The sequence below is a fragment of the Puccinia triticina genome, chromosome 1A (genome assembly GCF_026914185.1).
Source record: "Puccinia triticina chromosome 1A, complete sequence".
Classification (NCBI taxonomy): Eukaryota; Fungi; Basidiomycota; class Pucciniomycetes; order Pucciniales; family Pucciniaceae; genus Puccinia; species Puccinia triticina.
Window position 1 is genome coordinate 5,374,766 of NC_070558.1, and position 23,218 is coordinate 5,397,983.

Genomic DNA, 23,218 nt, shown 5'->3' on the forward strand with positions numbered 1-23,218 from the left:
TCTTATCGCTTTCTATGTATTCATGGCGGCAGGGCTCACTTAACCTCATTGATAAGCTACGCGGCAGGGTTTTAAAAGAGGTTGCCTCTATCGCTGATTTGCATTTTGCCATTCATACAATACCACTCGCAGGACTCCAGGAGATCCAAACCACCTTCCATTTTTCTGATTTACGAATAGTTCCAGGCGCCAGCTAGAAATCCATCGTCAGCAACAGACATGCACTTGTCCATCTGGATTAGGTTTTTGGTGATCACCATGGCCCGCCAGAATCAAGCAGTACCAGCCAAGTCGGACCCACCCTTTCCAACTGCTGCTTGCATAAACGAAGTTCAGTATATATTCTTTTGTGTGAGACAGCTTACCGACCAAGAGCATGTACTATTCGGCGCGGAGGACCTGAGAGGTAAGCCGCTTCTGTTTTTCTTCTCTTCTTTTCAGCTTTAACCTTTTCACCCATGATTCTCTCTATTAGTTGCGATCAAGGCACCGTTGGTCCCCGGTCGTCACATGTACCGTTACCGCTACTGCAATAACGTCGAAATCTCCAATTCTGTTGCCACCCAGGCATACTGCTGCCTTTTAACAGAAACATGGAGCACTCATCAGACGGGCGTAAGTTTCAAACCGCGGTCTGACTTGGAACCCATCGTTCAACTTCTCTGACCACTGATTTCCCTGATTTGACACAGATGTTTCTTACATTCGGCTCCCTTCTCCGAAAAGAATGCAAGCCACACCGAATGTCGATGACTTAACCAAGTCCCTCTATTGGAGGGGGGCACCCTGCCGCAGGGACCTTCCGAGAGAGGGACTTCGTGCGAACTGAAGTCACCCCCACAGGAGTAGAGAGTTAGGAAAACTGCATCTTTCAATCCTTCCTGGCCACACCATTTCTTGTTGTGCAATTGAGGTTTAGGGAGCAAAAAATGCAAAAAAAGATGGAATTTGTTTCTACACATGTGTTTCTTAATTTTTGGGGGGGCCTGGAGCTCCCTTTGAAGTCCTTTCTTGTGACTGACATGTGTCCCGCTTCATCAGGTGTTATACATCTTGCACTTTACAGCATCCAAAACCCATGAGGTTACAATTCTGATTGCAGACCAACCAGATTGGTTGAGGATTGGAAAATGGGACAAAGTAAGACAGCTTGGGCCCTCCCAGAAATGGAAAACATTGTGAAAACTCCCCACCAAAAGGGCTGATTATTTACTCCCACGGAATTGACATAGCCTGAAAGTCCTGACTTCAGAGGGCCCCTGCCCTCTGATTGGGGTCTTCGTTAAGCTAGTATGGTTTCCACCCTCTGATTAGGTTCCTAGTCAAGCTAGTATGGTTTCCACCCTCTGATTATGGTCTTATTCAAGTTACTTTATACTTACTCCTGGCTTCCAATGATGGTGGGTAGTCACCGCTACAGTCACCAGGGGGGAATCCGTGGCACTTCAGGACCCAGGAAACCCCCTGTAAATGACCGTAACAAAAATGTATGAATTTTTTGGCAAAAACCCAAAATGGTAGGCACAAAAATGGTATGAATGGGCGTTTTTGGCCTCAATGGTAAGCACTTCAAGTGTATGAAATTTTTCCTGGGTACAAGAGGGTAGTAACTAAGATGTATGAAATTCCTGAGAGTGCACCAGAAAAACCCGTAGCCCTCCCTCCCTCAGCAGCACAGCTTGGCTTATTTTTGGTACCCCAGTGCCCCACCTTGGCAGCGCACCCCAGGTTTTTTTTTTTTTGCACCCCCCCCCCCTCGGCAGGAATGCCGGTAGGCATGGAAAATGTATGAAAATTTGGGAAATCCTCAAAGCATACGCACAAAACGTGTATGAATGAGGTCAAAAAATGTATGAATTTTGTCAAAATTCTGGATTTTAGGTTACGGTCATTTATAAGGGGTTTCCTGGGTCCTGGCACTTCCCACAGAGTGCCATATCATAATTCCATCAGACCGGGGGACTGATGTCATGCTGGATTTAACCATAACTCTTGTATAACTTTTTACCCTATGGCAACAATCACTGAAGCCCAATTTATGCACAAATATCTGTTGATCAAATGTTTCATTAGGGATCATCTGGAGAGGACAATGTATTTATTTCATGAAGATCCCCATGTTCAACCAATGATGAGGTCGATTCTGGGCCCCCTTGGGTAAGACAAAATTCAGCTTCTTGATTTGTGATTGAATCAACAAGCACTTTCCAAGTAGAGATCGCCAAGTGGACCCCTGGGCGGGTACCCGCCACATGGCTTCGGGTACCCGCGCGCGGGTGCCGTGTACGGGTCCGGGTGCGGGATCTTGGGCAAAAAAGCACCAGGTACCCGGATACCCGCCAAAAATACCCGCGGCAGGCGGGTCTTCCAGGTACCCGGGTACCCGCTGTTACGGTCACCGAGGGGGTTGATTCCTCAAGATGACCGGGACAGATTCTGGTCATCAAGGGGAATCAGCCCTCTCGATGACCGGGACGAACCTCAGTAATCAAGAGGCATACAGCCCTCTTGATGACCGGGATCTGCCCCGGTCATCAAGAAGAATCAACCCCCTCGGTGACCGTGATAGAACCCGCTCATTGAGAGGGTTGTTTACTTCGAGATGACTGGAACAGACCCCGGTCATCAAGAGGAAAAAAGCCTCTCAATGAGCAGGGTCTATCCCGGTCATCGAGAGGAACCATCACTCCCGATGAGCGGGTTCTATTCCGGTCATCAAGAGGAAACAACCCTCCCGATGACTGGGACAGAGCCCGGTCATCGGGAGGAACCATCACTCCCGATGAACAGTCTGTAGCTGTCATCGAGTGAGGGTGTTGGATAAAAAAAAGCACAAGTACCCGCGGTACCCGCAAAAAGTACCGCCGGTACCCGCCCGCGGGTGCCGTGTACGGGTACAGGTGTCTGAATATCACGAAAAACACCTCGGGTACCCGGACACGCGGCGGGTACCCGGGTCCACTTGGCGATCTCTATTTCCAAGCTCCTTTTGAAAAGAAGATATTGGAAGATTCAATTAGGCATCTTTGTGGACGTATCCACCTTGTATTTATACTACTGTGGCTGGTTGGTTGATTTAAATCATCTCCAAGATTGGAGAGAACATTCTTTAATCTTGCTTCAGATTTGGAATTTCTAGTTTCAAGTCTCCAGGTGTAGATGGTCATTCCTCCTCAAACTGATTCTAAAAAGACTTTCAAGTTGTCAACACCCCTAATGTGTGGAAAGCTGTGACCCTCTGGTATGCAGAGTGCCCTGACAAGATTAATGGCGACATGATGTGCTAAAATAATGGGATTTCACCGGTGACATTCCCTCAAGATTGCTGTACCCACCACGTTGGATCCAGGGGACACAGGCACCCTTGGAGTTGGACCACACTGTTTTGTGATCACCAAAACCAAGCTGGCCCTGATATCAGTGTATCAAGTGAGTTCTGACCATGTAGTGTACGTTCCTTCCTTTGGGCTGGATTGGAATTTATTATTGGATTCTTACAAACAGATGCTCAGAGGTGTGAGGTCTGATGCAGCTGATCTTCCGTGCAATGCATTTGGTGCAAAGGTAGTATTATCTGTGTGTGATAGTTTCTTGAACTTACCATGGTGGGCTGCCAGGTTCAGGGAGAGCCAGCTGTATTGCACCGGATATGTCTCAAATCACTCATCCACCGTGCAGGTGGGATGGGAGTTGAAGGGTGGATGAATGCTGTGTGATGTCCACCCGGACGTTTGCGCGAACGTCAGGGTGGACACCTATCACACAGCTGCTTGCGGGGACTCCAGGGCGTTTTCCCTGTGGCCCCCGACCCCGCTCTTCTTGGCTCACCAGGGTTTCTTGGCCTGCCAAACGTCCTGGAGATTTTCCCCAGCCAAGACGGTGTTAGACACTCAACGCATGAACCCTCATGCAATGTCTGAGCGTCCTTGTGGCAAGGAGACCCAACTTGACCCCTGATGCAAAACTGTCACGGAGAATTGCCGTCTCACAGTGCAATCAGCTTGCATGTGATGACCTGTCCTCACCCCAGCAGCATGCTTGCAAAGATCAATGGAGATCTTCCCCAATCAAGAAGAGTTCACCCAACAGAGGCCTCTGCCTACCGCCAGAGATGTCACACTTTTACACGCAGCATATGTTTTTTACCCATCCCCATCTTTCCGACCTTTTCAAATTGCTAAATTCTGGTTGGCTCCTTTTGTGGCTGTTGTTAGGTGCTCCAAACATCACAGCCCATCAGCAACAACCCGGTCATGCATCCTGGCGTTCCTGCACACCCCTCCAGCCTTCTCTTCATCACCACAACACCCAATCAGGACCTTCCCAGAAATCCCTCTTGCTCTGGAAACCCCCGGTGAATCATGATCACTTTGACAGACCTTCCTCAGATTATCACCAATTTTGTTCAATTCTTTGATTGTGGGTTCAGTAAAGGCTTATGTCAAGAGTAAATTACATACTTGCAAAATGGCCGTTGGCTCAGATTAAGAGCCGCTTGGATCATGAAATGAATTGTTTTTTCTGTTGATGTACAATGAATACATTTTACCTTTCCTTCCCTACCTTCCAGTAGTTTGGTTGGTTTAATTAATGCAATCAAATTCTACCATGTGATTTCCTAGTTGCTGATACATTAGTTAGACAAGACATCACTATGAATTCAACATCAGATGAACAATCCTTCAGGCATTATTTGCAGATGCACAAGCAGTTGACTTCACAAGAAGTTACTGAAACAAATTACGGTATGGCACTCTGTGAGAAGTGCCACGGATTCCCCCCCTGGTGAGTAACATCACTGCCAGCATATTTGGCTGGGATGAAGACATCCCAGTTTAACTAGGATGCACTCAACCAATTTAAAATGGCTTGATCTCATCCAATTAAATATATACCCAAGGGGGGGTACCTTTGATTTATATTTCATCAGTTCAGATCAACCAAGTTTAAGTTGGTTGAGTTCATCCCACTCCAGTCAACCAAGTTTAAATTGGTTGTTAACTGGGATAACCTCAACCCTGGCAGTGCGCTGTAGTTGAAGAAAGTGTTGGGACCACTCCTCTGCAAGATCATCCCGGAGAAATTTGGGGGATTCAGAGGACTCCGCTCTGCAGCTCTGCCAATGTGGTAGGGCTCCAAGCGGGGTAAATGTAGTAAAGCAAATATAATAATAAAGCTCTGCAAAATCAAATTGTAACATGAAGCTCTGCCACATAAGAGGATAATCTGCCACAAAGCTCTGTGAAAACACAAGAAAACAGCCGTAAAGCAAGCAAAACTGGAACACAGGTAAAGCAAATCCGCAAAGTAACCTCCACTCCACAATGTACACAAATTCAAAAGACGCACAACAGTCTGCAAAGTAAATGGAAGCCATAAAGGAGAGTCTGTGGGGAGTATGAGGCAGAATTCTCCCTCCCCCGCCCTATTTTTGTAGAGAAAAGAAAGAGAACTAAACAACATCCTCTACCCACCTCCCACACACACCATCCACCAACACCATTCACACATGCACACTTTTCTTCCGCCAAGGGCTATACACACACACACGTCATCTGCCAAGCTTGGCTCTCACACTAACTCCACCGTTGAACTCCTCGCCCTAGCTTCCACACCTCTGTCTAGTCTATGATTTCAGGATCCCACATGCCAGCTACGCCCGCGGACATAGCATGCTTTGGCTGCCACGGCTTCCCCCAATCACCGCCTCCGCTAGTCAGTCCGCGCTGGCCTGCAAAGTTCAAGTCCAGCTTGAGCCTCTGCCCGCCGCCGCCTCGCCACATTCAGTTGTGCGCTCCGTTCTGCATCATCTGCACTCGGCCCTGATTTCTCCATGGAAAATTTTGAAAAATGTGCCAGAATTGATCACCACAACATGCAAAGTAGCATTAGAAGGAAGGTAGAGTTTGTGTGAGATGGATTTAAATACCATGAAAAAAGAAAAGGGAGGGACCTGATGTATCAGGGGTATTTTATATCCCTCCAAGGATAGAGCTGGGGCCTCAAAGCAGGGTTGTTTTCAATCCAAGAGAATAGATCAGCGAGCTAGTCAGTTTTAGTACTCGCTATCACTGTGAAAAATAGTAAATACTCAAGAAGCTGCTGCCAGTTGACATGCAGTATTACAAAGGTGTCTTGGTAATATTGCATGTCAACTGGCGGCAGTTTCTCAAGTGTTTTTCACAGTGTATTGGATTCTTCCCCATATTTACAAGCACAAAAGAATTTAGCTAAAATAGCTGACACAAATTCTTAGTAATGAACTGGCTCTAACAGCAATTTAGATGATGAATTTGGAACAAAGTGAACTCAAGGCAGATCAAAGGTGGTTAGAATCAATATTGGGTGGAAAACCCTGGGGAAACCAAGCAAAGGGAGAACACACATCTCCTCACTGCCAGCATAATTAGCTGGGTTAAGGTTATCCCAGTTAAACTGGGATGAACTCAACCAATTTAAACTTGGTTGATCTCAACTGATGAAATATAAATCCAAGGTCCCCCCTTTGGATTTATATTTCATTGGTCAAGATCGACCCATTTTAAATCGGTTGAGTGCATCCCAGTTAAACTGGGATGACTTCATCCCAGCCAAACATGCTGGCAGTGCCTTAAACATTCTTTTGCATTTCCTAAGAAAGCCATTATGTTACCATTATTGGAAACCTATGTGGATGAAATTATTTTGAGAATTCACCTTAATGTCTGCAGAAGCTCATTTATTGTTTGTTAGTTCTCTCACTTTCACAGCTTCAAATTTGAGTTTGACAATTTTTATATTACCTGGAAAGGTGATCCATTTGAGGTCAATCTCCATTCCCAGGATGTATTTTTTTCTGCCCATTTTTTTTTTTTGGATATTACTTGCTTTGGTACAAGTCTTGAATTACACTCTGGACTAAACCAACAACACTGGTAAAATCAATAATGTTGAAGCTGAAAGTTTTCAGATGACTAAGATTCATTGCTTTTGATCAGACTCTATCATGTATGTATAAGATTTGTGAACAATAGATCTTAGAATAAGTATTTAAGGCCTATTTACCTAAGAGCAGGCAATAGACCGCTCTTTGTTTTGAGTAAAGAAAAGAGAGAGATCTAGAGTAGCGGTGTCGGTGTTGAGCTCAGGTTTTCCTGTGCGTTCATGAACCGCAACGCCTGGTCAGCTCTCTGTCTTTATCTATCTTTGATAGTAGCTCCAAGCAGTCTTACACTTGTTGAGTCTTTTTTGTCCCTTTTTGGGGCGCTGGATTTGTCCTTGGCAAAACGGCGTAGGAGTGATGCTACGTTATCTAAACACAAGCGTTCTGCCTATGAGCCTATAGTTTCTCAGTTGTTTATAGTGGGCACTTCCACTCACCGTCTGATACCGCTTCTCTTTCAGAGGGATTGGTTAGGTTGTTCTTGATCCCGTTGACTTTGTCTAGAGAAGGATAAGGATGATGTTTTAGCTTTTCATCTTGGTCTAGTCAGAGTTTGAGTTCTCAGTTACTCACCTTTGGTGTCAACTGATATTCTCGCTCTTAATGACTGAGGGCCGGGATTATCCACGTGCCTAACCTTGGTGCTTGTTGGTGTCGGACCTGCATACATCAAAATTTGATGTGTCAGTTTTACGACTCCACGCGGCAGGTTCGGACTGCGGAAGTGGTTTGCTTTTTGCTTACCAAATTCCGCAGCTGTTGGAGCTCCCGGCCGCTTCCCCAATTTATGGGTGCTAAGCCGTTTGCCTTGAGGTGCATTCTCACAGAAGCAACAGGATCAATGACACAGCTGCTGTCAACTCAGATTCTGGACCTAATTATGCAGCCCTAAAGGAGCAGTGTATGACTTCCTGTAATGTCTGGGAGCCTAAGCTCTCAATTCCCATACCCAAAGTTTTGATTATCAGTAAAAAGGATTTCTTTTCTTAAGCCTGCAGTTCATTCCTTTCATGTGCACTGGTTGTGGTTTTAGGAGGTGTCTTCTAAATGCCAATGGAAATTTATCCCCTGGATAATCTGGTAGCCTTGCAGTAGTTGCAGATATAGACCCAAAAAGTCTAGTCCCAGTTTGTTAGCATGGTATATAATATATTTCTGGTGTCATATTGAAAACACTGTAGAATTATGATTTACATATTTACGGTGTTCAAAGTTGAAATTTCTGCATGCATAAATGTGTAAATCATAATTCATAAAAATTTGTTTGCAGGAGACTGCTCATTTAGGCTCCGGTTGGAGCCAATATAATTGCGTGATATAATCTGGAATTTTGTGACATCTGATCAAGTTTTGGCGGACCTGATCAGATGTCACATAGGATGTCAGGCAAAAAAACTCATATATTGCCCGGATTATATTGGCTCCAAACGGGGCCTTAATCTTTGGTTCCCCAGCCAAAAATGTTTTGTGAATTCATGATTTATGAATTTATGCATGCATAAATTCCAACTTTGAACACCATAATTGTACAACATCATTTTTTAGGCTACATAATCTTTTGCAAGTAAACTGTAACAGACCTAACCAGTTTACTTACAAAAGATCAGCCCCCAATTTTTCTACACATTGTAATTGTAGTGTGTTTTTAATATTACACAATATTTATCAGATAACAAACAGGGCCCTAGATTTTTGCAGGGAAATCCAGCTTTCAGGACTCCAGATCACTTCTGGGAGGCCCTTCTGGACAGGAAGTCACCCAGTCTAAGTTATGGTGCTCACATAAATTGAGATGTGAACCTTGTGACCCTCTACAGGGCGACATAGGGTGACATGCAAACAAATGATTGTGCATCCATGCATAAACTGCCTCATGCAAACCTTGGATATTGATGCCGTTCACGCTCGCTGCTTTGGTTATTCACAGGCCTGATGAGATTCAGAGGTCAGTGTGGCAGACCGGAAAGCCTTTGTTGCAGATCAGGGCTGGATGCAAGATGCTCGCGGGTGAGGCTGTGCCCTGTGGTGGAGCCCTGGGCTGTTCAACTCCAACGCGTCCCCTTTTTCACGCGAGCCGGTGGGTGTGGGTGAGGCTGTGAGCCCCCTGGACGACTGGCGACGTCCGGAGGCGGTCGAGACCCACCCCAGCTCGAATCGGCTGGCTGCATGCGCCTTTCAAAGCCACCCCACAGCCACCCTTCTTCCTCTTCCTCCCCACACAATAAATAGCACGCACTCCAACAAGCGCTGGTCCAGGCACAACCAACTGCGATAGCCGCCCCCCTCCATGATGGAAGTCTTGCCGTCCTTCGAAGAGTTCCAGGCGGGTCCGCCTCGCACAGACGCCGATGTCGAGAAGCTTGCCAAGAAGCAACTGGCCCCCTTCCCGGTCAGGCTGCCCATGTTCCCACCCGACACTGGCCGGCGGCGACCGCTGACCCGCTCCATGTCTTCTGCAGATACCCGAAGGATATCTCTCCCAACTGCGCGCCCACTTGAAAGAATTCCCCGACGACTTCTGGTTCAGATTGACGCCGCATGCAGGCAATGGATGTGAGCCCAACTTGTCTCTCTGATTTTCACCGCGAATCCTGGCTCAACATCGCTCGATTGCGTGTTCCCAGTTGGCACGATCCGATGTCTCGAACCCGGCTGCTCATCACACCCCATCGCACTCAAACCACGAACTAAAAGAGCAGACGGCGGGCGTTCAGTCGGTGTCGGTGGACTCTCCGAATTCCAGCAGCACATCTTTGTTGGTCTTGATTCCTTTCATCGACACGCTCACAGCTCACTGATTACTTTGCGTGATTTTCCAGGACCATGATCATCACGAGAGCCTACGAGACTACCGTGTTTCGCAGTGGGTAAGAACTCCATTTTTGCAGCTGATCAGCCGTCCAAGCCCTCATCTAAAGTATGATCAATTGCTTTCATGTGGCCAGGCGGCACGTAAGTCTTCCTCGGCCCAACCTACTGTCCATTCCGCCATGCCGATCCGCCATACCAGCAAAGCCAGCGACAGCAAGCCCTCTCATCTGAGCTTGGACGATGATACCAAACCATCCCATCCTACCTCAACTTCCAGGAGTCAATCTGTAAGTCAGCCACCCCGTTTTTTCCCCTTGAAAAAATCACCTATTTCGAACATGTCTTTGAAACATCCTTTTCCCGCCGAGAAGACCTCATCAAAAAGAGGCCCAAGTTCACCACCAGTGCGTTCGGCCGGATTACAACCTTGAAGCGGAGCGAGCTGCTGACTTTTGATCCCCCATTGGCCATGATAGATAAGTCCCCGACACGTCAAAAGGGCAAACGCGACCCCTGGGCGTTCCAGCACTGCCAACAAAACCAGCCGAGTCATCGATTTGGTCTCGTCGGACGACAACATGGGCCGGCCGCGGTCCTCGAGGACGAGCAACCCCAGCCCATCCAAAGGCCCGTCCCGGATCGTGGATGTCGACACCTCGGATGGCGATTCGGATCTCAAAATCCTCAACGTCAAGAGCTTCGGCAAGCAGGGCACCCCAATCGAGATTGACGAAGCCAAGCCGACCAGTTTTCGGGCCAGCTCTCGGGCCATCGACGTCGACGAGCTCGCGAGTTCGTCGGACGAGGACATCAAGTGGATGAAGACGCAAGGGCTTGTGCCCATGAAGAACCAGCCCCGCGCCTCGAGCGCCTCGACCAGTCGGCTGAGCGCCGCGATCCTGAACGACGCCACCCCGCGTGCGGGGCGCTCCTCGAGCAGCTTGGTGGACCGCAAGCCGGGCATGTCGCCGCATATTCCCGCGGACGACAAGCCGACTCCGCGCTCGAGGCTGGACGCGGCGATGGGAAACTCGGCCTACGAGCGGATGATCCGCCACTTGGCCGGCGAGCCCAGCCCCAGCGGATCCACCAAGCCCGACGTCAAGCCGCGTGCGCTGCCCACGGGCGTGCCCAACCTGTTTCCCTCCTTCCCGCAGCCGCAGGCCCCAGCGCCCTCGACCAGTGCTTCGGCGGCCTTCAAGCGCGAACAGACCGTCCACCCATTCGCGAGCTACGGCGGACAACAAGCGTTCGGCAGCCCGTTCCTGGCGGACCAGAAGCCTGTCCCGCAGGCCTCAACCAGTGCATCAGCGGGCTTCAAACGCGAGCCGACGGCGCCGGTCTTCGGCGCCTATGGGGGCCTGGCCTCGAGCAGCCCCTTCGCGGTGGACCGGCCACAGGACCGGCGGGGGATCTTCGACACGACCGACGACAGCTCGTCGGAGGACGAGGACGAGCGGCGGCTCGACATGATGGCCTCTGCCAGCCAGCTCATCTTCCCCCAGCTCTTCGGATCCAACGCCATCCGCCCCGGCGAACGCATGCCCTACCTCCAGCCCGACTTCCGCCCCGAAGAAACTCACGAGTTCCTCAAACAGGCCGTCACCAACATGGACTTCACCAACAACGCCACCGTCGCCGAGGCCCGCCTCGAGCTCGGGCTCGTCGAGGGCGAGGAGCCCAGGCTCGACGGGCTCTCCGTCTTGCTCATGCCGTCAGTCTCTCCTCCTCTTGCCGTTTTTCTTTTCGCACAGCTTGGGCTCATGCGTGCAAGGGTATCGTCTGCTGCCACAGCCATCAAGTCATCGGCACGGCGTGGATGATCAAGCAGGAAAAATCTAAGAATATGGGCGGGATTCTGGGCGACGAGATGGGCCTTGGAAAGACTATTCAAATGTAAGCATGCTCACTGTGCCTCAAAATGTCGCCCAACTGCTGTCATTCTCCAGTATGAAATCGCCATTGTTTTGGAGCAACGATACATAATGGGTCTCAGTCACTGTGCATGATGAACAGTGACTGGGTTTTGTTGAAGTAATCCAACTAACACCACCAGCTGCAGCATTTTTTTTCTTGCAGTGCAACTATCCACTCTGTCTCTCTTCTCTGACTATGCGCTAAATTGTATTTGATTTTTGTTCGGCTTTAGGATTGCCACGATGGTCAAGAATCGCTCAACGGATCCCAAAATCAAGGGCACACTTATCTTGGCCCCGTTGGCGCTTCTGACGCAATGGAAGGAAGAAATTGCGGAGCGATCGACGTGCGATCTGAGCGTCTTGATCTACCACTCGAGCGCGAAGGTTGCCGACCGCAAGAAAGTGTCGAATTATGATGTTGTGATCACGACTTTAGACACGCTCAGGGGGGATTGGTACGACGACGAGGTGGAGGAGGTGGACAGCACGAAGAAGCCGCGCGGGCTCTACAAGATCGAGTGGTACCGGGTGGTGATCGACGAGGCGCAGATCATCCGGAACCGCAAATCAAAGAAAAGTAGGGCGGTATGCGCGCTGAAGTCGATCTATCGCTGGTGCTTGACCGGCACGCCGATCTTCAACACGCTCTGGGACATTTACCCGTACCTACGTTTCCTGCGGATCCGGCCGTACAACGACCACCATCGCTTCCGCGACCACATCACCGTCAATGAAAAGAAGAGGCCCAACCTCGCTACGTCCAGGGCCCAGGCCGTCCTGGGAACATGCATGCTCCGTCGCCAGAAAAACTCCAAGTTGGACGGCAAACCGCTCATCGTACTCCCCCCTAAACACGAGGAAGACGTCTGGCTCGACATGTCCCCCGACGAACGCGAGATTTACGAGATGCTCGAGAAACACGCCCAGCAGAAGTTCAACGTCTTCCTCAGAAGAGGTACCGTCCTCAAAGTGCGATTTTTGTCTCCCAATCTTCGATTATCTCTTGGCGGTGTCTGACTTCTTCATTCTGGTTTAGAACTTCGCTTGTATCTTAGTCTTGCTCCTGCGATTGCGGCAAGCTTGCGGACATCCCGTAAGCCCGCCTTCTCTCCTTGATCCTCTTCTCTCTTTTTCCTCATCTCTCCCCCTTCTCTTCCACCTTTTTTTGGCTTTAGTCTCTTGCGATTGAAGAGGACGACAGCCCGATCAACCCCGAGGACTCGGCCGACCCCGAGTACGCCGACCCAGACAGCGAGCTTAAGAGAGCCATCGGCGAACGCGGGCAAACTTGGGTCGATAATGTCAAGAAGAAATTCCAAGAGGAGGCTGATGAGCTGGTCAAAGCCGAACAACAGGTTCGTGGAGCGGAGTTTCTCCCCTATCTGTCTCAGTCCCTGCTCACAATCTGTCTGCACCCGTTTGTAGAACCGCAGCGAAGCTGCTGTTCCCGAATGCCCCGTGAGTTGTCATTACTCTGTTACCTGCCGCCAATATACACCACATTGTCCTTTCTAATCTGTCCCTTTTAGATATGTAACGATGCATTGGATGACACCTCGCGGGTGACGCAATGCGGGCACGTGTTCTGTGAAGCGTGTCTGGACACACTGATGATGCAGCAACGGGGGCCGATGGAAGACGACTCGAACACGGACCCGAGCCGGATCCCGAAGCCCTGCCCGAACTGTCGGGCCCCCTTCCGCAGGATCGACACCTATCTCAAGAAGGCCTTCGTGCCCCCTGCCGACGTCATCGACGACGACGACAGCGATCTGCCCGACTCGGGAATCACCGTCCGCCATAAGATGCGCAACGGCATCCTCGACGACTCCGATGATGACGGCCCCTCCGAGAAAGGAAAGGAGAAAATCGCCCGCTCCGAATTCGTGCCCTCCACCAAACTCGGTTCGTCCCCTGTCTCTCCCACACTGACCTCTGCTCTCTCTCTCTGATATACGCACACGTGTTTTTTGGGGGGTGATTCGCAGTCTGGCTCTTGGAACGAATCGAGGAGATTAAGAAAGAATGCCCGACAGACAAGATCATCGTCGTCAGCCAATGGACAAGCGTAAGTTCGGCCCCACCTTGTGCTGCGTCCCTCGAGATCGCAATTGACGTCCCTTCTGGCGTCCAGATGCTCCACATATGCGGGACGTTCCTTCGCGAGCGCGGGCTCCGTTATGTGTCGTATCAGGGAGACATGAACACCCTCGAACGTCCGTTCTCTTTTTTTTGCCGTTGTCTCTCTTTTACCCCGAGCATTCATGCCTGTTTGTTTGGACTATATAGGCAACATGGCCGTCTCCAACTTCAAGAAAAAGCCCGAGTACTCCATCATGCTCATGTCGTTGAAGTGTGGCGGAGTCGGCCTCAACTTGACCTGTGCCAATCGTCAGTTCTCCCTTTTTTTGCCTTGGTGATTAGCGGGCCCTGGTGATTGATCTTATGGGTCGGGGTTTTCCAGGCGTCGTGTCGCTCGATCTTGCCTGGTCGCCAGCCAGCGAGAAGCAAGCTTTCGAGTAAGCAACCTTTCCTCCTCTCCGCCGCTTCGCCCGTCGGTCCCGCTGATTTTGTGTTGTTGTTCTCCACACAGTCGTGCCCATCGATTCGGCCAAGAAAAGCCGGTCTTCGTGAAGCGAGTGATGCTCACTAAAACCGTCGAGGAGCGCATCGTGGCCCTCCAGAAGGGCAAACAAGACATCACTGACAGCACGCTCGGCGAGGGCACCGGCAAAAGTCAGTCCTCTTCGGTGTTTTTTTTTTTTTTGGACACAGCTCGCTGATTTGCTTGTCTTTTCGCTTTTTTTTCTAGAGCTCAAGAGGATGACTGTCAGCGAATTGGCTGCTCTGTTCAACTTGAACACCCGCGTCAGTCCTTCTTTCCTGTCGCGATTCTCGAGTCATTTGCTCATCCTTTTTGGTGCTGTTTTTCGGTTGTGCTACCAGGGTGAAGTTTTGGATTAAAAGAAAAAAGGACTCCACAAAAGGAGCGTGGCTCCATCCATCAGGAAAATCTTACCTTCGAAGTATATCATCATAACAGTCTTACACCATCGTCAGAAACCAGATATCATCATCATTATCATCATTACCCAGGAAAACATGCAGACACCACTGCATCGCCGAGGCTTTTTTTTTTGGACGTGGGTGTATGATGCATGTTTCAGCACGGGCCTCCATGCATCCACACCCATCTCCTTTTTTTCCTTGTAGCGTTTTCCTAGGTTTTCCTGTTTCTTTCTGCTCTCATCACTTCGCCCTGCTTCCAAAAAAAAATTAAACGTATACACACACAAAAAAAATACAGAAAATATTTGCATGGTAGTTTTTTTTGCTCTTTCTTTCGTCTGTTGGGGACTATATCACATGAAACTTGTATTTATCTGGAGACTTTTGGCAGCGGAGGCCCGAGGATGGTCGCGTAATGATTCCAAGTGATTCTCTATTCCCTTGGTTACAACCATTAGCGGTCTTGGATCTTGTGTCGGTGTCTGGGTCGACCTACAAGGCTGAAGGGCAAGAAACACGCAAGAAAACCATCCCGTGATGGTTGACCCCCGAACGCAAGCAGGATCTGTGAGGGCTCAGTCAGCAACCAATAATAACCACACCAGTGCACCAGCAACACCACCGCCACCACCAAGCATCATAGAATTCTTTCGAGTACGCTTTTTCCGCAACCCATGAACAGACGTCATGGTGTGCACTCTTATGGACCGAGCTGGTTGATAATCCATAGCTTGAACAGAGGTGACGTCGGGGCCCCCAAACCGCTCAGGGGATGATGGATTGTCGGTTGATGAGGGGGAGCACTCGCCGTCGTACACACGCGATCGATCATCACCCAGCGCGGTCTACGGAGACTGCAATCTAAGCTGCACACTCTTGGCACCCCTTATCTCGATAAAAGTTCGTGCCAGCTTTGCATGCTCGAAATAGGTTCGGCGTTCTTGATTCTGATCTGCAATCACGAGGCTTGTAGATAAAGGTCGCTCCCGCCTGTCTGATTGTCAATGACACGCTTGATATACAGGGCCCCGCGGGATAGAGCCCATTGAGTTCCCTTGGCACTGTAGCTCAGTTGGTAGAGCACATGCTTAACATCTTGATTGTGTACGCATGTTGTCGTCGGTTCGAGCCCGGCCAGAGTCATCTTTTTTTGCTCCGCCCGGGAAGGTGCAAGAAGTAACCGAACCCGACGCGGTAGCATCGTGTGAGGGTCTGCACTTTTTGCGTGTCAATCAATCAGTACCTCAGGACAGCGAATTGAGGGCTGCACGAAAGCACACGGTACGCTTTCCAAAGCGATGTCGCCAACGGAGGAGCCAAAACGGAGGGGCAGAGACGCTGGGGACGGTGACCGAGCGGCCGACGAGCTCGAGCGATTCGGATTCCGGAAGCTTTCCGCCGCCAACCCTTCTCCGTCTTCCTCCTTCCCCACTACCCTCTCCATCGTCGACCTTGCCAGCCTCAGACTACTTCCCGGTTACATCTGACACATTCCCGGGCGGGGCAAAAAATCTGACTCTGGCCGGGCTCGAACCGACGACAACATGCGGACACAATCAAGATGTTAAGCATGTGCTCTACCAACTGAGCTACAGTGCCAAGCGAAATCGATGGAATCGGCGCTGCGGCGTCGTATATATCAAGCGTGTCATGAAGATTCACAACGGGAGCAACCTTTATCTACAAGCCTGTCCAGAACTCCAAAACTATTTTGGCCATACAAAGCGGGCATGCAGTTATTCTCAAGACAAGGGGAGCCAATAGTGGATATGTAGCACCTTGGTTTGCAGTACAAACTTATGATGACTGGTCAGCCGGTCATCAAAGAGGATACAACCTCTCAAGCCTAGCAAGTCTGGTTACCTGTGCCTGGCACCCGTGTACCTCCCATGGCGGGTGCCAAGTGCAGGTGCGGGTGTGAGGAATTTGTGAAAAAACAGGGGGGTACCTGCACCCAGGTGCCATATGCCATCTCTAATGGTTATGTTCTAAAGGAATTCTCACAAATTTCTCTGAACGCCAACCAATGGTCGGCGTACCAAAAGCTAGCCAGCTAAGGCTGGGGTATAGAGTATGAGGGACCTCCACACCAAGGATGGCCCCCCAGATCATTCACCAAACAAGCCCAACTACATTTCTGTGTCAACATATACACCAATTGGGGCTATCCAACTGATACCCATTTCATTTTTCTTTTTCTTTGACTTCCTGAGCTACTCAACCCACTCCAGCCCGCAAGGCTCTTTTCCTTTTCTCTCCATCTGTCCTAGATAGGACCTTAGCTCTTTGAGTCCCTTGGAATCCAGTCGTATTTGCTCAACCAGCCCCTCCCAAAGGAGGTGTGGCTTTTCTTCTTGTTGTGAGAAAAACGGTTGGGTAGTGTGCAGAAATGACCACTTCCAGCTACTTCAAGAATATATTTGTCTGGGCTGATTGATTATCAATTTCTTGGCTCTGCACTACTACTTTCTGCTAGCCTTCAGCGCTCTGCAATGAGCCTGATCTATAGCGTAATAATCCGCCAGTGCTCAAGCTCCGCACTCCACAAGCACAAGTACGCAATATCAATCAAACAAGTAAGCAATATAAGGGTCACTTAAAACTCTTCTAATACTGTATTCCGTCCGTAAGCTGTAAGTATAATAATGGGTAGTAAGTAAGATGATGAAAAAAAGGGAAGAGAAACCGTGCGCCTCTGTTCCCACCTGATCCTGAAATTTAATACTTTCCCACACTATTCCGTCATCTCTGCCTGATTCCCGCACGTCACCCCGCGCGCCGCGAGGTTCCACAAGAGGAATCACAGAAACCCCATCCAGCCACGTATATCTCTTAGCTCTCACTTCCCCCTCCTAGCCGGTAGAGATCACCGCAACCATATCTCTCCCGGCCAGGTAAGCCGTCTTCTTCCTTTTCCTTTTCCTCTATTTGTCTCTTTCTCCCTCCAGCTTGTTCATGTACTTACAGAGAGATCACCGCGACCATATCTCTCCCGGCTAGATTGTCCCCCATCTGCAATATGCAGCCCCGTGAACTAGATCTTGTCTCGAGGTCCCCCCCCCTCTGTGACCCACTCAACGGACAGTGAAGGACTCCCAACTGGAGTCCTTACACTGCTCCTCTCCAACACTTGACCTCCCACATCCTCTGCCTAGCCCCCGCCAGTTGGTATCTCACCAGCACTTCTGCCCTGGCTCACCCTCTGGTGCGCCTCTGCTATTAGTCCCTGTGTTTGGTCAGCAGCAGTCCAGCCCTATCCGTCCTCTCCGGTCCGCCACCTGATCCAAATCCCACGGTCTGCAATATTCATAACATTTAATCCATGCACATGCGACTTTCCATAAGCTTTTCCTATTGTGCTTTCCTGACATCATCCTCAGTGCTTATGCCGCTGAATGCACTCTGAGATCAGCTGTTTGTGCATTCCACCTGCGCTATTGCCAAGTGCAAATTCTACCACACTTGCCAATATAAATCACCACATTGTGCTGTGTACAAGTTGAGCTCCGACTCAGCTGTTGTGACAGCTGTGAAAAGCTGTAAACCTTGATCATATCCAAGGTTTAGGTTCAGTGCGCGGCCACTCTAGAGACCCGCCCTGACATCACCATTCAGCAAAAGGGTTTTACAACCACTTTTGAGTCTTACACCACTTTTTGCCTAGAATAGTGGTAAAAGCGCAGAGAACCTCTGCTCCTTTGTGTGCTACACAGTCCAAATTTTAACCTGGAGCAACCACAAGTTGCGTAGAAGTGAAACAATTCACCACTTTTCAGCACTCAGCACTCTTGTCAGCTAATATTCACCACTTTTCAGCGCTCAGTGCTATTGTCAGCAAGGTTGACCGCTTTTCAGCAATTTTCTGCTGCAGGCCCCTGGAACAGCACACTGAAACATTGATTTTTTCCCCCTCAGATCAATCATCAAAACGTCCAGTGGCTCACCCGCTGCTAAAAGCTTAGCAAAGTGGGGCAAAAAATGCTGCGCTTTTGCTACACTTCTTGCTGTGTGCAGCAAAGCTGTTGCGGTGTTGCTAGGATCCAGAACCTCAGACCCAGACTTCCTCTCCACAGACCAGACTGATGGGTGCGTTGGAAGTGAAAGGAGGGACCCCAGCTACAGATCTTCTCAATGTTTTACTCCCATGAGGTTTGAGTTTATGAAAAAATGGACAGCCATTTGGCCCCCTTAATTGGTGTATAAAACAAGGGCACTCAGGAAATATGCATGGTGGTCTGCTCAAGATGGCCCTGGATTTTCCAAGCTGCCCTGGTTTGGTTTTTTATCCAGTATTATTTGTTGATTTCCATGCTCAAGGATTTCCTCTATAATAGCAACAACTGTGGATGTCAAGTGATTGTTAGTTTTTGGAAGGTATTGAGTTTCTGTAAGAAGGCACCAGCTCATTGCTACATCTGTCACTAAATGGATTGGAGTGGCATTCTACTCAAGAAATGTTAAAATAGTACTAAATAATTGGAATACAGACAAGAAAAAAGATTCAACAAGAAAGGGGAAGGAGAAAAACTCCACAAGAAAGTGAAGACTCAAGAGCAAGTAGTTTCCAAGGTATTAATTTAGTCTATGATTTTTTTCCAATCCATGCAATGCACTGCAGAAATTAAGTGCTAGGAGAAGATTGTCTGAGCAGTTTTTGGAAAGACATTGTTCAATGAGATCTGCAATTTGCTGGGTCCAGGCTGTTGAACTTGTTTGAAAAAATCTGTCCAACAACTGCTTGGACAATCTTGTCCCATTGGATAGCTGCTGCCATAGCATCTTCACACTTCTGTTTACCTACCACTGGTGCCCAGGTACCCACCTGCGGGTGCATGTGCCTAAAATATGATTTTTTGGGCAGGACACACCCACACCCGCTGCAGGTACCCAGGGAATGGTCATCTCTACAATATGTGTTATCAAATTTATTATCATCAATACCTGTCTTGGATTGGATTGGTTGAAGTGTTGGTCAGAGAGATACAATGGCCATTACACAGGAGTATCTTGCATGTCAACTGCTTGCAGACTCAGTGGTGTGAGTTGTTCTTGCAGTGAATTTAAAATCAGACTTGTCTCTAGACTCCACTGATTATAAGAAAAAATAATAAAGTACTCCACACTGCATACATTTGTATGAAGAACAGTAATGAGTTCCTATGCCCAACTCTGCCCTCAAAAGAACTGCTACAAAATCTGAAAGGAATGACCAAAGGCACCACAGCCATGGCAGAAACAAGAAGTAAATGTAAAACCAGTCAAGGTTAAACAAAAACAAGAAAATCCACCCCCCCCCCCCCCACACACACACAAATACTATAATATTTACTACATTAAGCCAAAGAAATTAGCCCTCCAGGATTAATATTAAACAATTCATTAATATATCACCAGTATTCATGCCTGTGCTAAAGAAGGCCTTATTAAGGCAATTATTTGGCTGTTGATATATGGGTACCAAGACTGGATTTTTTTGAAGTATCTGACTATGTTTTGTTTGGCTTGGCTCCTCCAGCATGTTTGAAAGTGTTTCTGGACCAATCCTGTTTTTCTTGAGTACTGGTTTCTTCAGCCAGTGTTCCACTCAAATCTTGAATTGTGTAATGCTAGTGTCTAGGCACCTTTGGGCTTGCAATGTATTCCTCTTCATATTCATTTTTTACCAAACCAATATATTGCATGAATACAAATCAACCATCCATTCACCAGTATCTTAATGGCACAATGACTAGTAAAATTCAAGTCCCCGCTTGGCACCAATATAATTATAGGTGATATAATCACTGATTAATTCAATAAAAAATAGAAAATTCAACATAAAGCCTCCAAATTTTTTTTGTAGGCAGCCTACAGTGCTGGCCTCTTCAAATTTGAAATCAGATTCAACTGATTCAGCCATCTTCAGCACCATAATACAACCATTATATCACTTTTGAGCAATATGAAGCAATATGATGGTATTATGTTGCTGAAGATGGCTGGATAAGTTAATTCTGGGCTCACAGTTGAAGAGAACAGCACTGTAGGTTACCTACAAAAAAAATTGGAGGCTTTATGTTGAAATTTGTATTTTTTATTGAATTAACCAATGATTATATCACCTATATTTATATCAGTGCCAAACGGGGCCTAACACTGCAAAAATAACTTGGTCAACTGCTCGCAGTTGACATGCAGGATACTCAAGCCAAGCTGTCATTGTAACTCCACATGAATGCAGAAGTGCCTTTGTTGGCACAGTCACTGTGCAAGGTGCACAGTGCACAGTGACTGTGCATTGAAGCTTGGGTTGAGCCAAACCTTGAGTAAGGCTGGTGTAACACCACAAGCTTCCTCAGAGTTGCCACATGTCAACTTCTCACAGTTGACACAGTTTTTTTTGCAGTGTAACTGACCTTGTTCCTTGGACTTGGTTGTTGATGTTGTTTCATAGCCATTATTTCCTGGTGTTGGAAGAGCTTGACATTGGTGAAATGCTCAAGAATTGATCCAAAGTCTCACCATCCATGTTCAAATCTGTATGGAGACAGAAATGAGATTTTTTGGGCGCAGGATTGTCTGCCTTACATATTTTCTTGGAAGAGTCTTGGTGTTTGCGTGGGGCAACTTGGCAGTCATGGAGGCCTTCATTCTTATAAGGAGCTGCACTTGCTGGATTGGACGGCCAAATATAAATTCATTCCACTTCAAACGCCCATGGTCCAAGTGCCACGTGAACCGCGGGCATTTCCTTCCCCATTCTACCAGTAGGAGGCTTGGTTGGTAACTCTGACTTGGACGGCCCCTTTGAGACCTTGAGAGCGCTGTTGCTGGGAGCATTGACTCTGCGTTGCAGATTGAAATACTTGAGTAAAGAGTAATCAGAGTGTACATGATGAAGAGCCTCTCTATGGCCATCATCATGCAGTGTACGTCTTCCTTGAAATTATTCTTGAATTTTTTTTGCTGTCAGTTTCTGGGACAATCAGATAATCCTTACTCACATGCAGAAAACAGTGAGAAGCTCAAGAGAAATGGGTGCAACCAGAAACAGGTCAAACAGTGAGAAGCTCAAGAGAAATGTGTGCAACCAGAAAAGAAATGGGTGCAGCCAGAAACAGGTCCATGTTTCAGAGAATGCAATGGAACCATCACTGAGAATCTCCCACTGAACACAAGCGCCCCACCATGGAGATCTCCATCCTCAACGTGCTACCAGTTTCAGCATTGCCACCAACCAGAATGCCCTTTTTCTTTGTTGGATCTCCCAAAGGAACTTGTCTTGCACAGTCTTCGAGGATAAAGAAAACATCAACGCTCACACACTGCTGTCCTCTGAACTTAAGCATTATGTTTAAGTTGGTTTAATTTTATCTCCACCTGTTGTAGAATCAGTATAGATAGCTGGCCTCCCAAGTTAACTGAGCAGGTTTCACGTAATTTTGTTTGATGATTACTGTTTGTATCAGCTGCAATCACAAGCCCTTCAATGGAAACAGAACTAGGCAATCAAGAACTAAAAACTCCCGCAAAGAAACCAAGAGACCAGAGTTTTTGGTTAACATTACAATGCGAACTTGATATATTCTATTAACGGTTTAACATTAAGCGGACCGACACGCGCCGACCAAAACAATTTTTGGCGGCATTCCTTCCCCCTCCAAGTTTCTAACAAACCACAGGTACAAATTGACCTGGATTGCTTGGCTCTTTAAGTAATGGGCGCCAAACAAGAGTCAAGCAATAACCAGCAATCATCTACAGGCTGTGTGCCTTTATCCTTTTGCTCCATACCTCAGTTCATCTCCTAGTTATTATTATTGGTAAGTGCTTTGGCATGAAATGCAACTAAATGTTGTCGAGTTTTTTTTTGATGACTCTTTCTAATGGGCAAACTGGACTGAGAATTTTGTCTTGAACCGAAGGATTCGGAACATCGGAAGCAGAAATCGATTGATGGCGATGTCGATCCAACTGATACAATTCCGAACAGCATTGGTATAGATTGATTAGCAGGTGACTGCATTTCTCTTGCGAGTAAGTATTCTTATTCAGACAACCTTGCAACTTGCAGGACTCCGATTGGCACGGCGGTGACTGATTTACCTTGATTTTTATAGATTGCAAGGGGGTCGAACGTGATGTAGATCAATCGTTAGTAGTCTGCATGCAGGCCAGCAATTTCCTGCTCTGTTTTAAAGAAAACCGCCGTACAGACTCACCGGCATAACAGTGATCCTTCGCTTAACGGACCAAGTAGCTGCTTTTTGCTTTGCTCTCTGAAGTATTTTAAACTTATTGCGGTGGCTTCAGCGAGTTTGGGCGGTTGTGTGAAAGAGGATGGATAAGATTGGTCGCGGCTACTTATTGAAGTTGAAACTTGAGACCATGGCACGGGTCCGGGGAGGTCCGGGGATTGGCGAGTTTTTCGATTAGACACGGTCTGTCGCCGACTCGGGTCGAGGCTCTGAGCCATCCCCATAAATACATTCTGCTGAATCATGAAATCATGCTTCTTGGATCTTCTACATTGCTCCCCACAGGTATAAATAGGATTGAGCCTGTTGAAATACCAGTA

General features: G+C 48.1%; 2 protein-coding genes across 2 annotated transcripts; both read left to right on the forward strand.

Annotated features, from left to right (window-relative positions):
• Positions 1-258: 258 nt before the first annotated feature.
• On the forward strand, positions 259-666 carry PtA15_1A600 (uncharacterized protein; the record flags this gene model as incomplete). Its single annotated transcript, XM_053165645.1, has 2 exons — positions 259-406; positions 476-666. 2 exons carry the CDS (start codon positions 259-261, stop codon positions 664-666), a joined length of 339 nt encoding a protein of 112 aa, XP_053016815.1.
• An 8,543-nt stretch (positions 667-9,209) lies between these two features.
• On the forward strand, positions 9,210-16,148 carry PtA15_1A601 (uncharacterized protein; the record flags this gene model as incomplete). Its single annotated transcript, XM_053165646.1, has 16 exons — positions 9,210-9,311; positions 9,382-9,475; positions 9,547-9,677; positions 9,742-9,789; positions 9,868-10,020; positions 10,105-10,137; positions 10,210-11,447; positions 11,528-11,629; positions 11,883-12,621; positions 12,689-12,745; positions 12,828-13,007; positions 13,078-13,110; positions 13,182-13,557; positions 13,641-13,720; positions 13,787-13,868; positions 15,958-16,148. The coding sequence occupies 16 exons, from the start codon at positions 9,210-9,212 to the stop codon at positions 16,146-16,148; spliced, it is 3,639 nt and encodes a 1,212-aa protein (XP_053016816.1).
• Between the last annotated feature and the right edge of the window lie 7,070 nt (positions 16,149-23,218).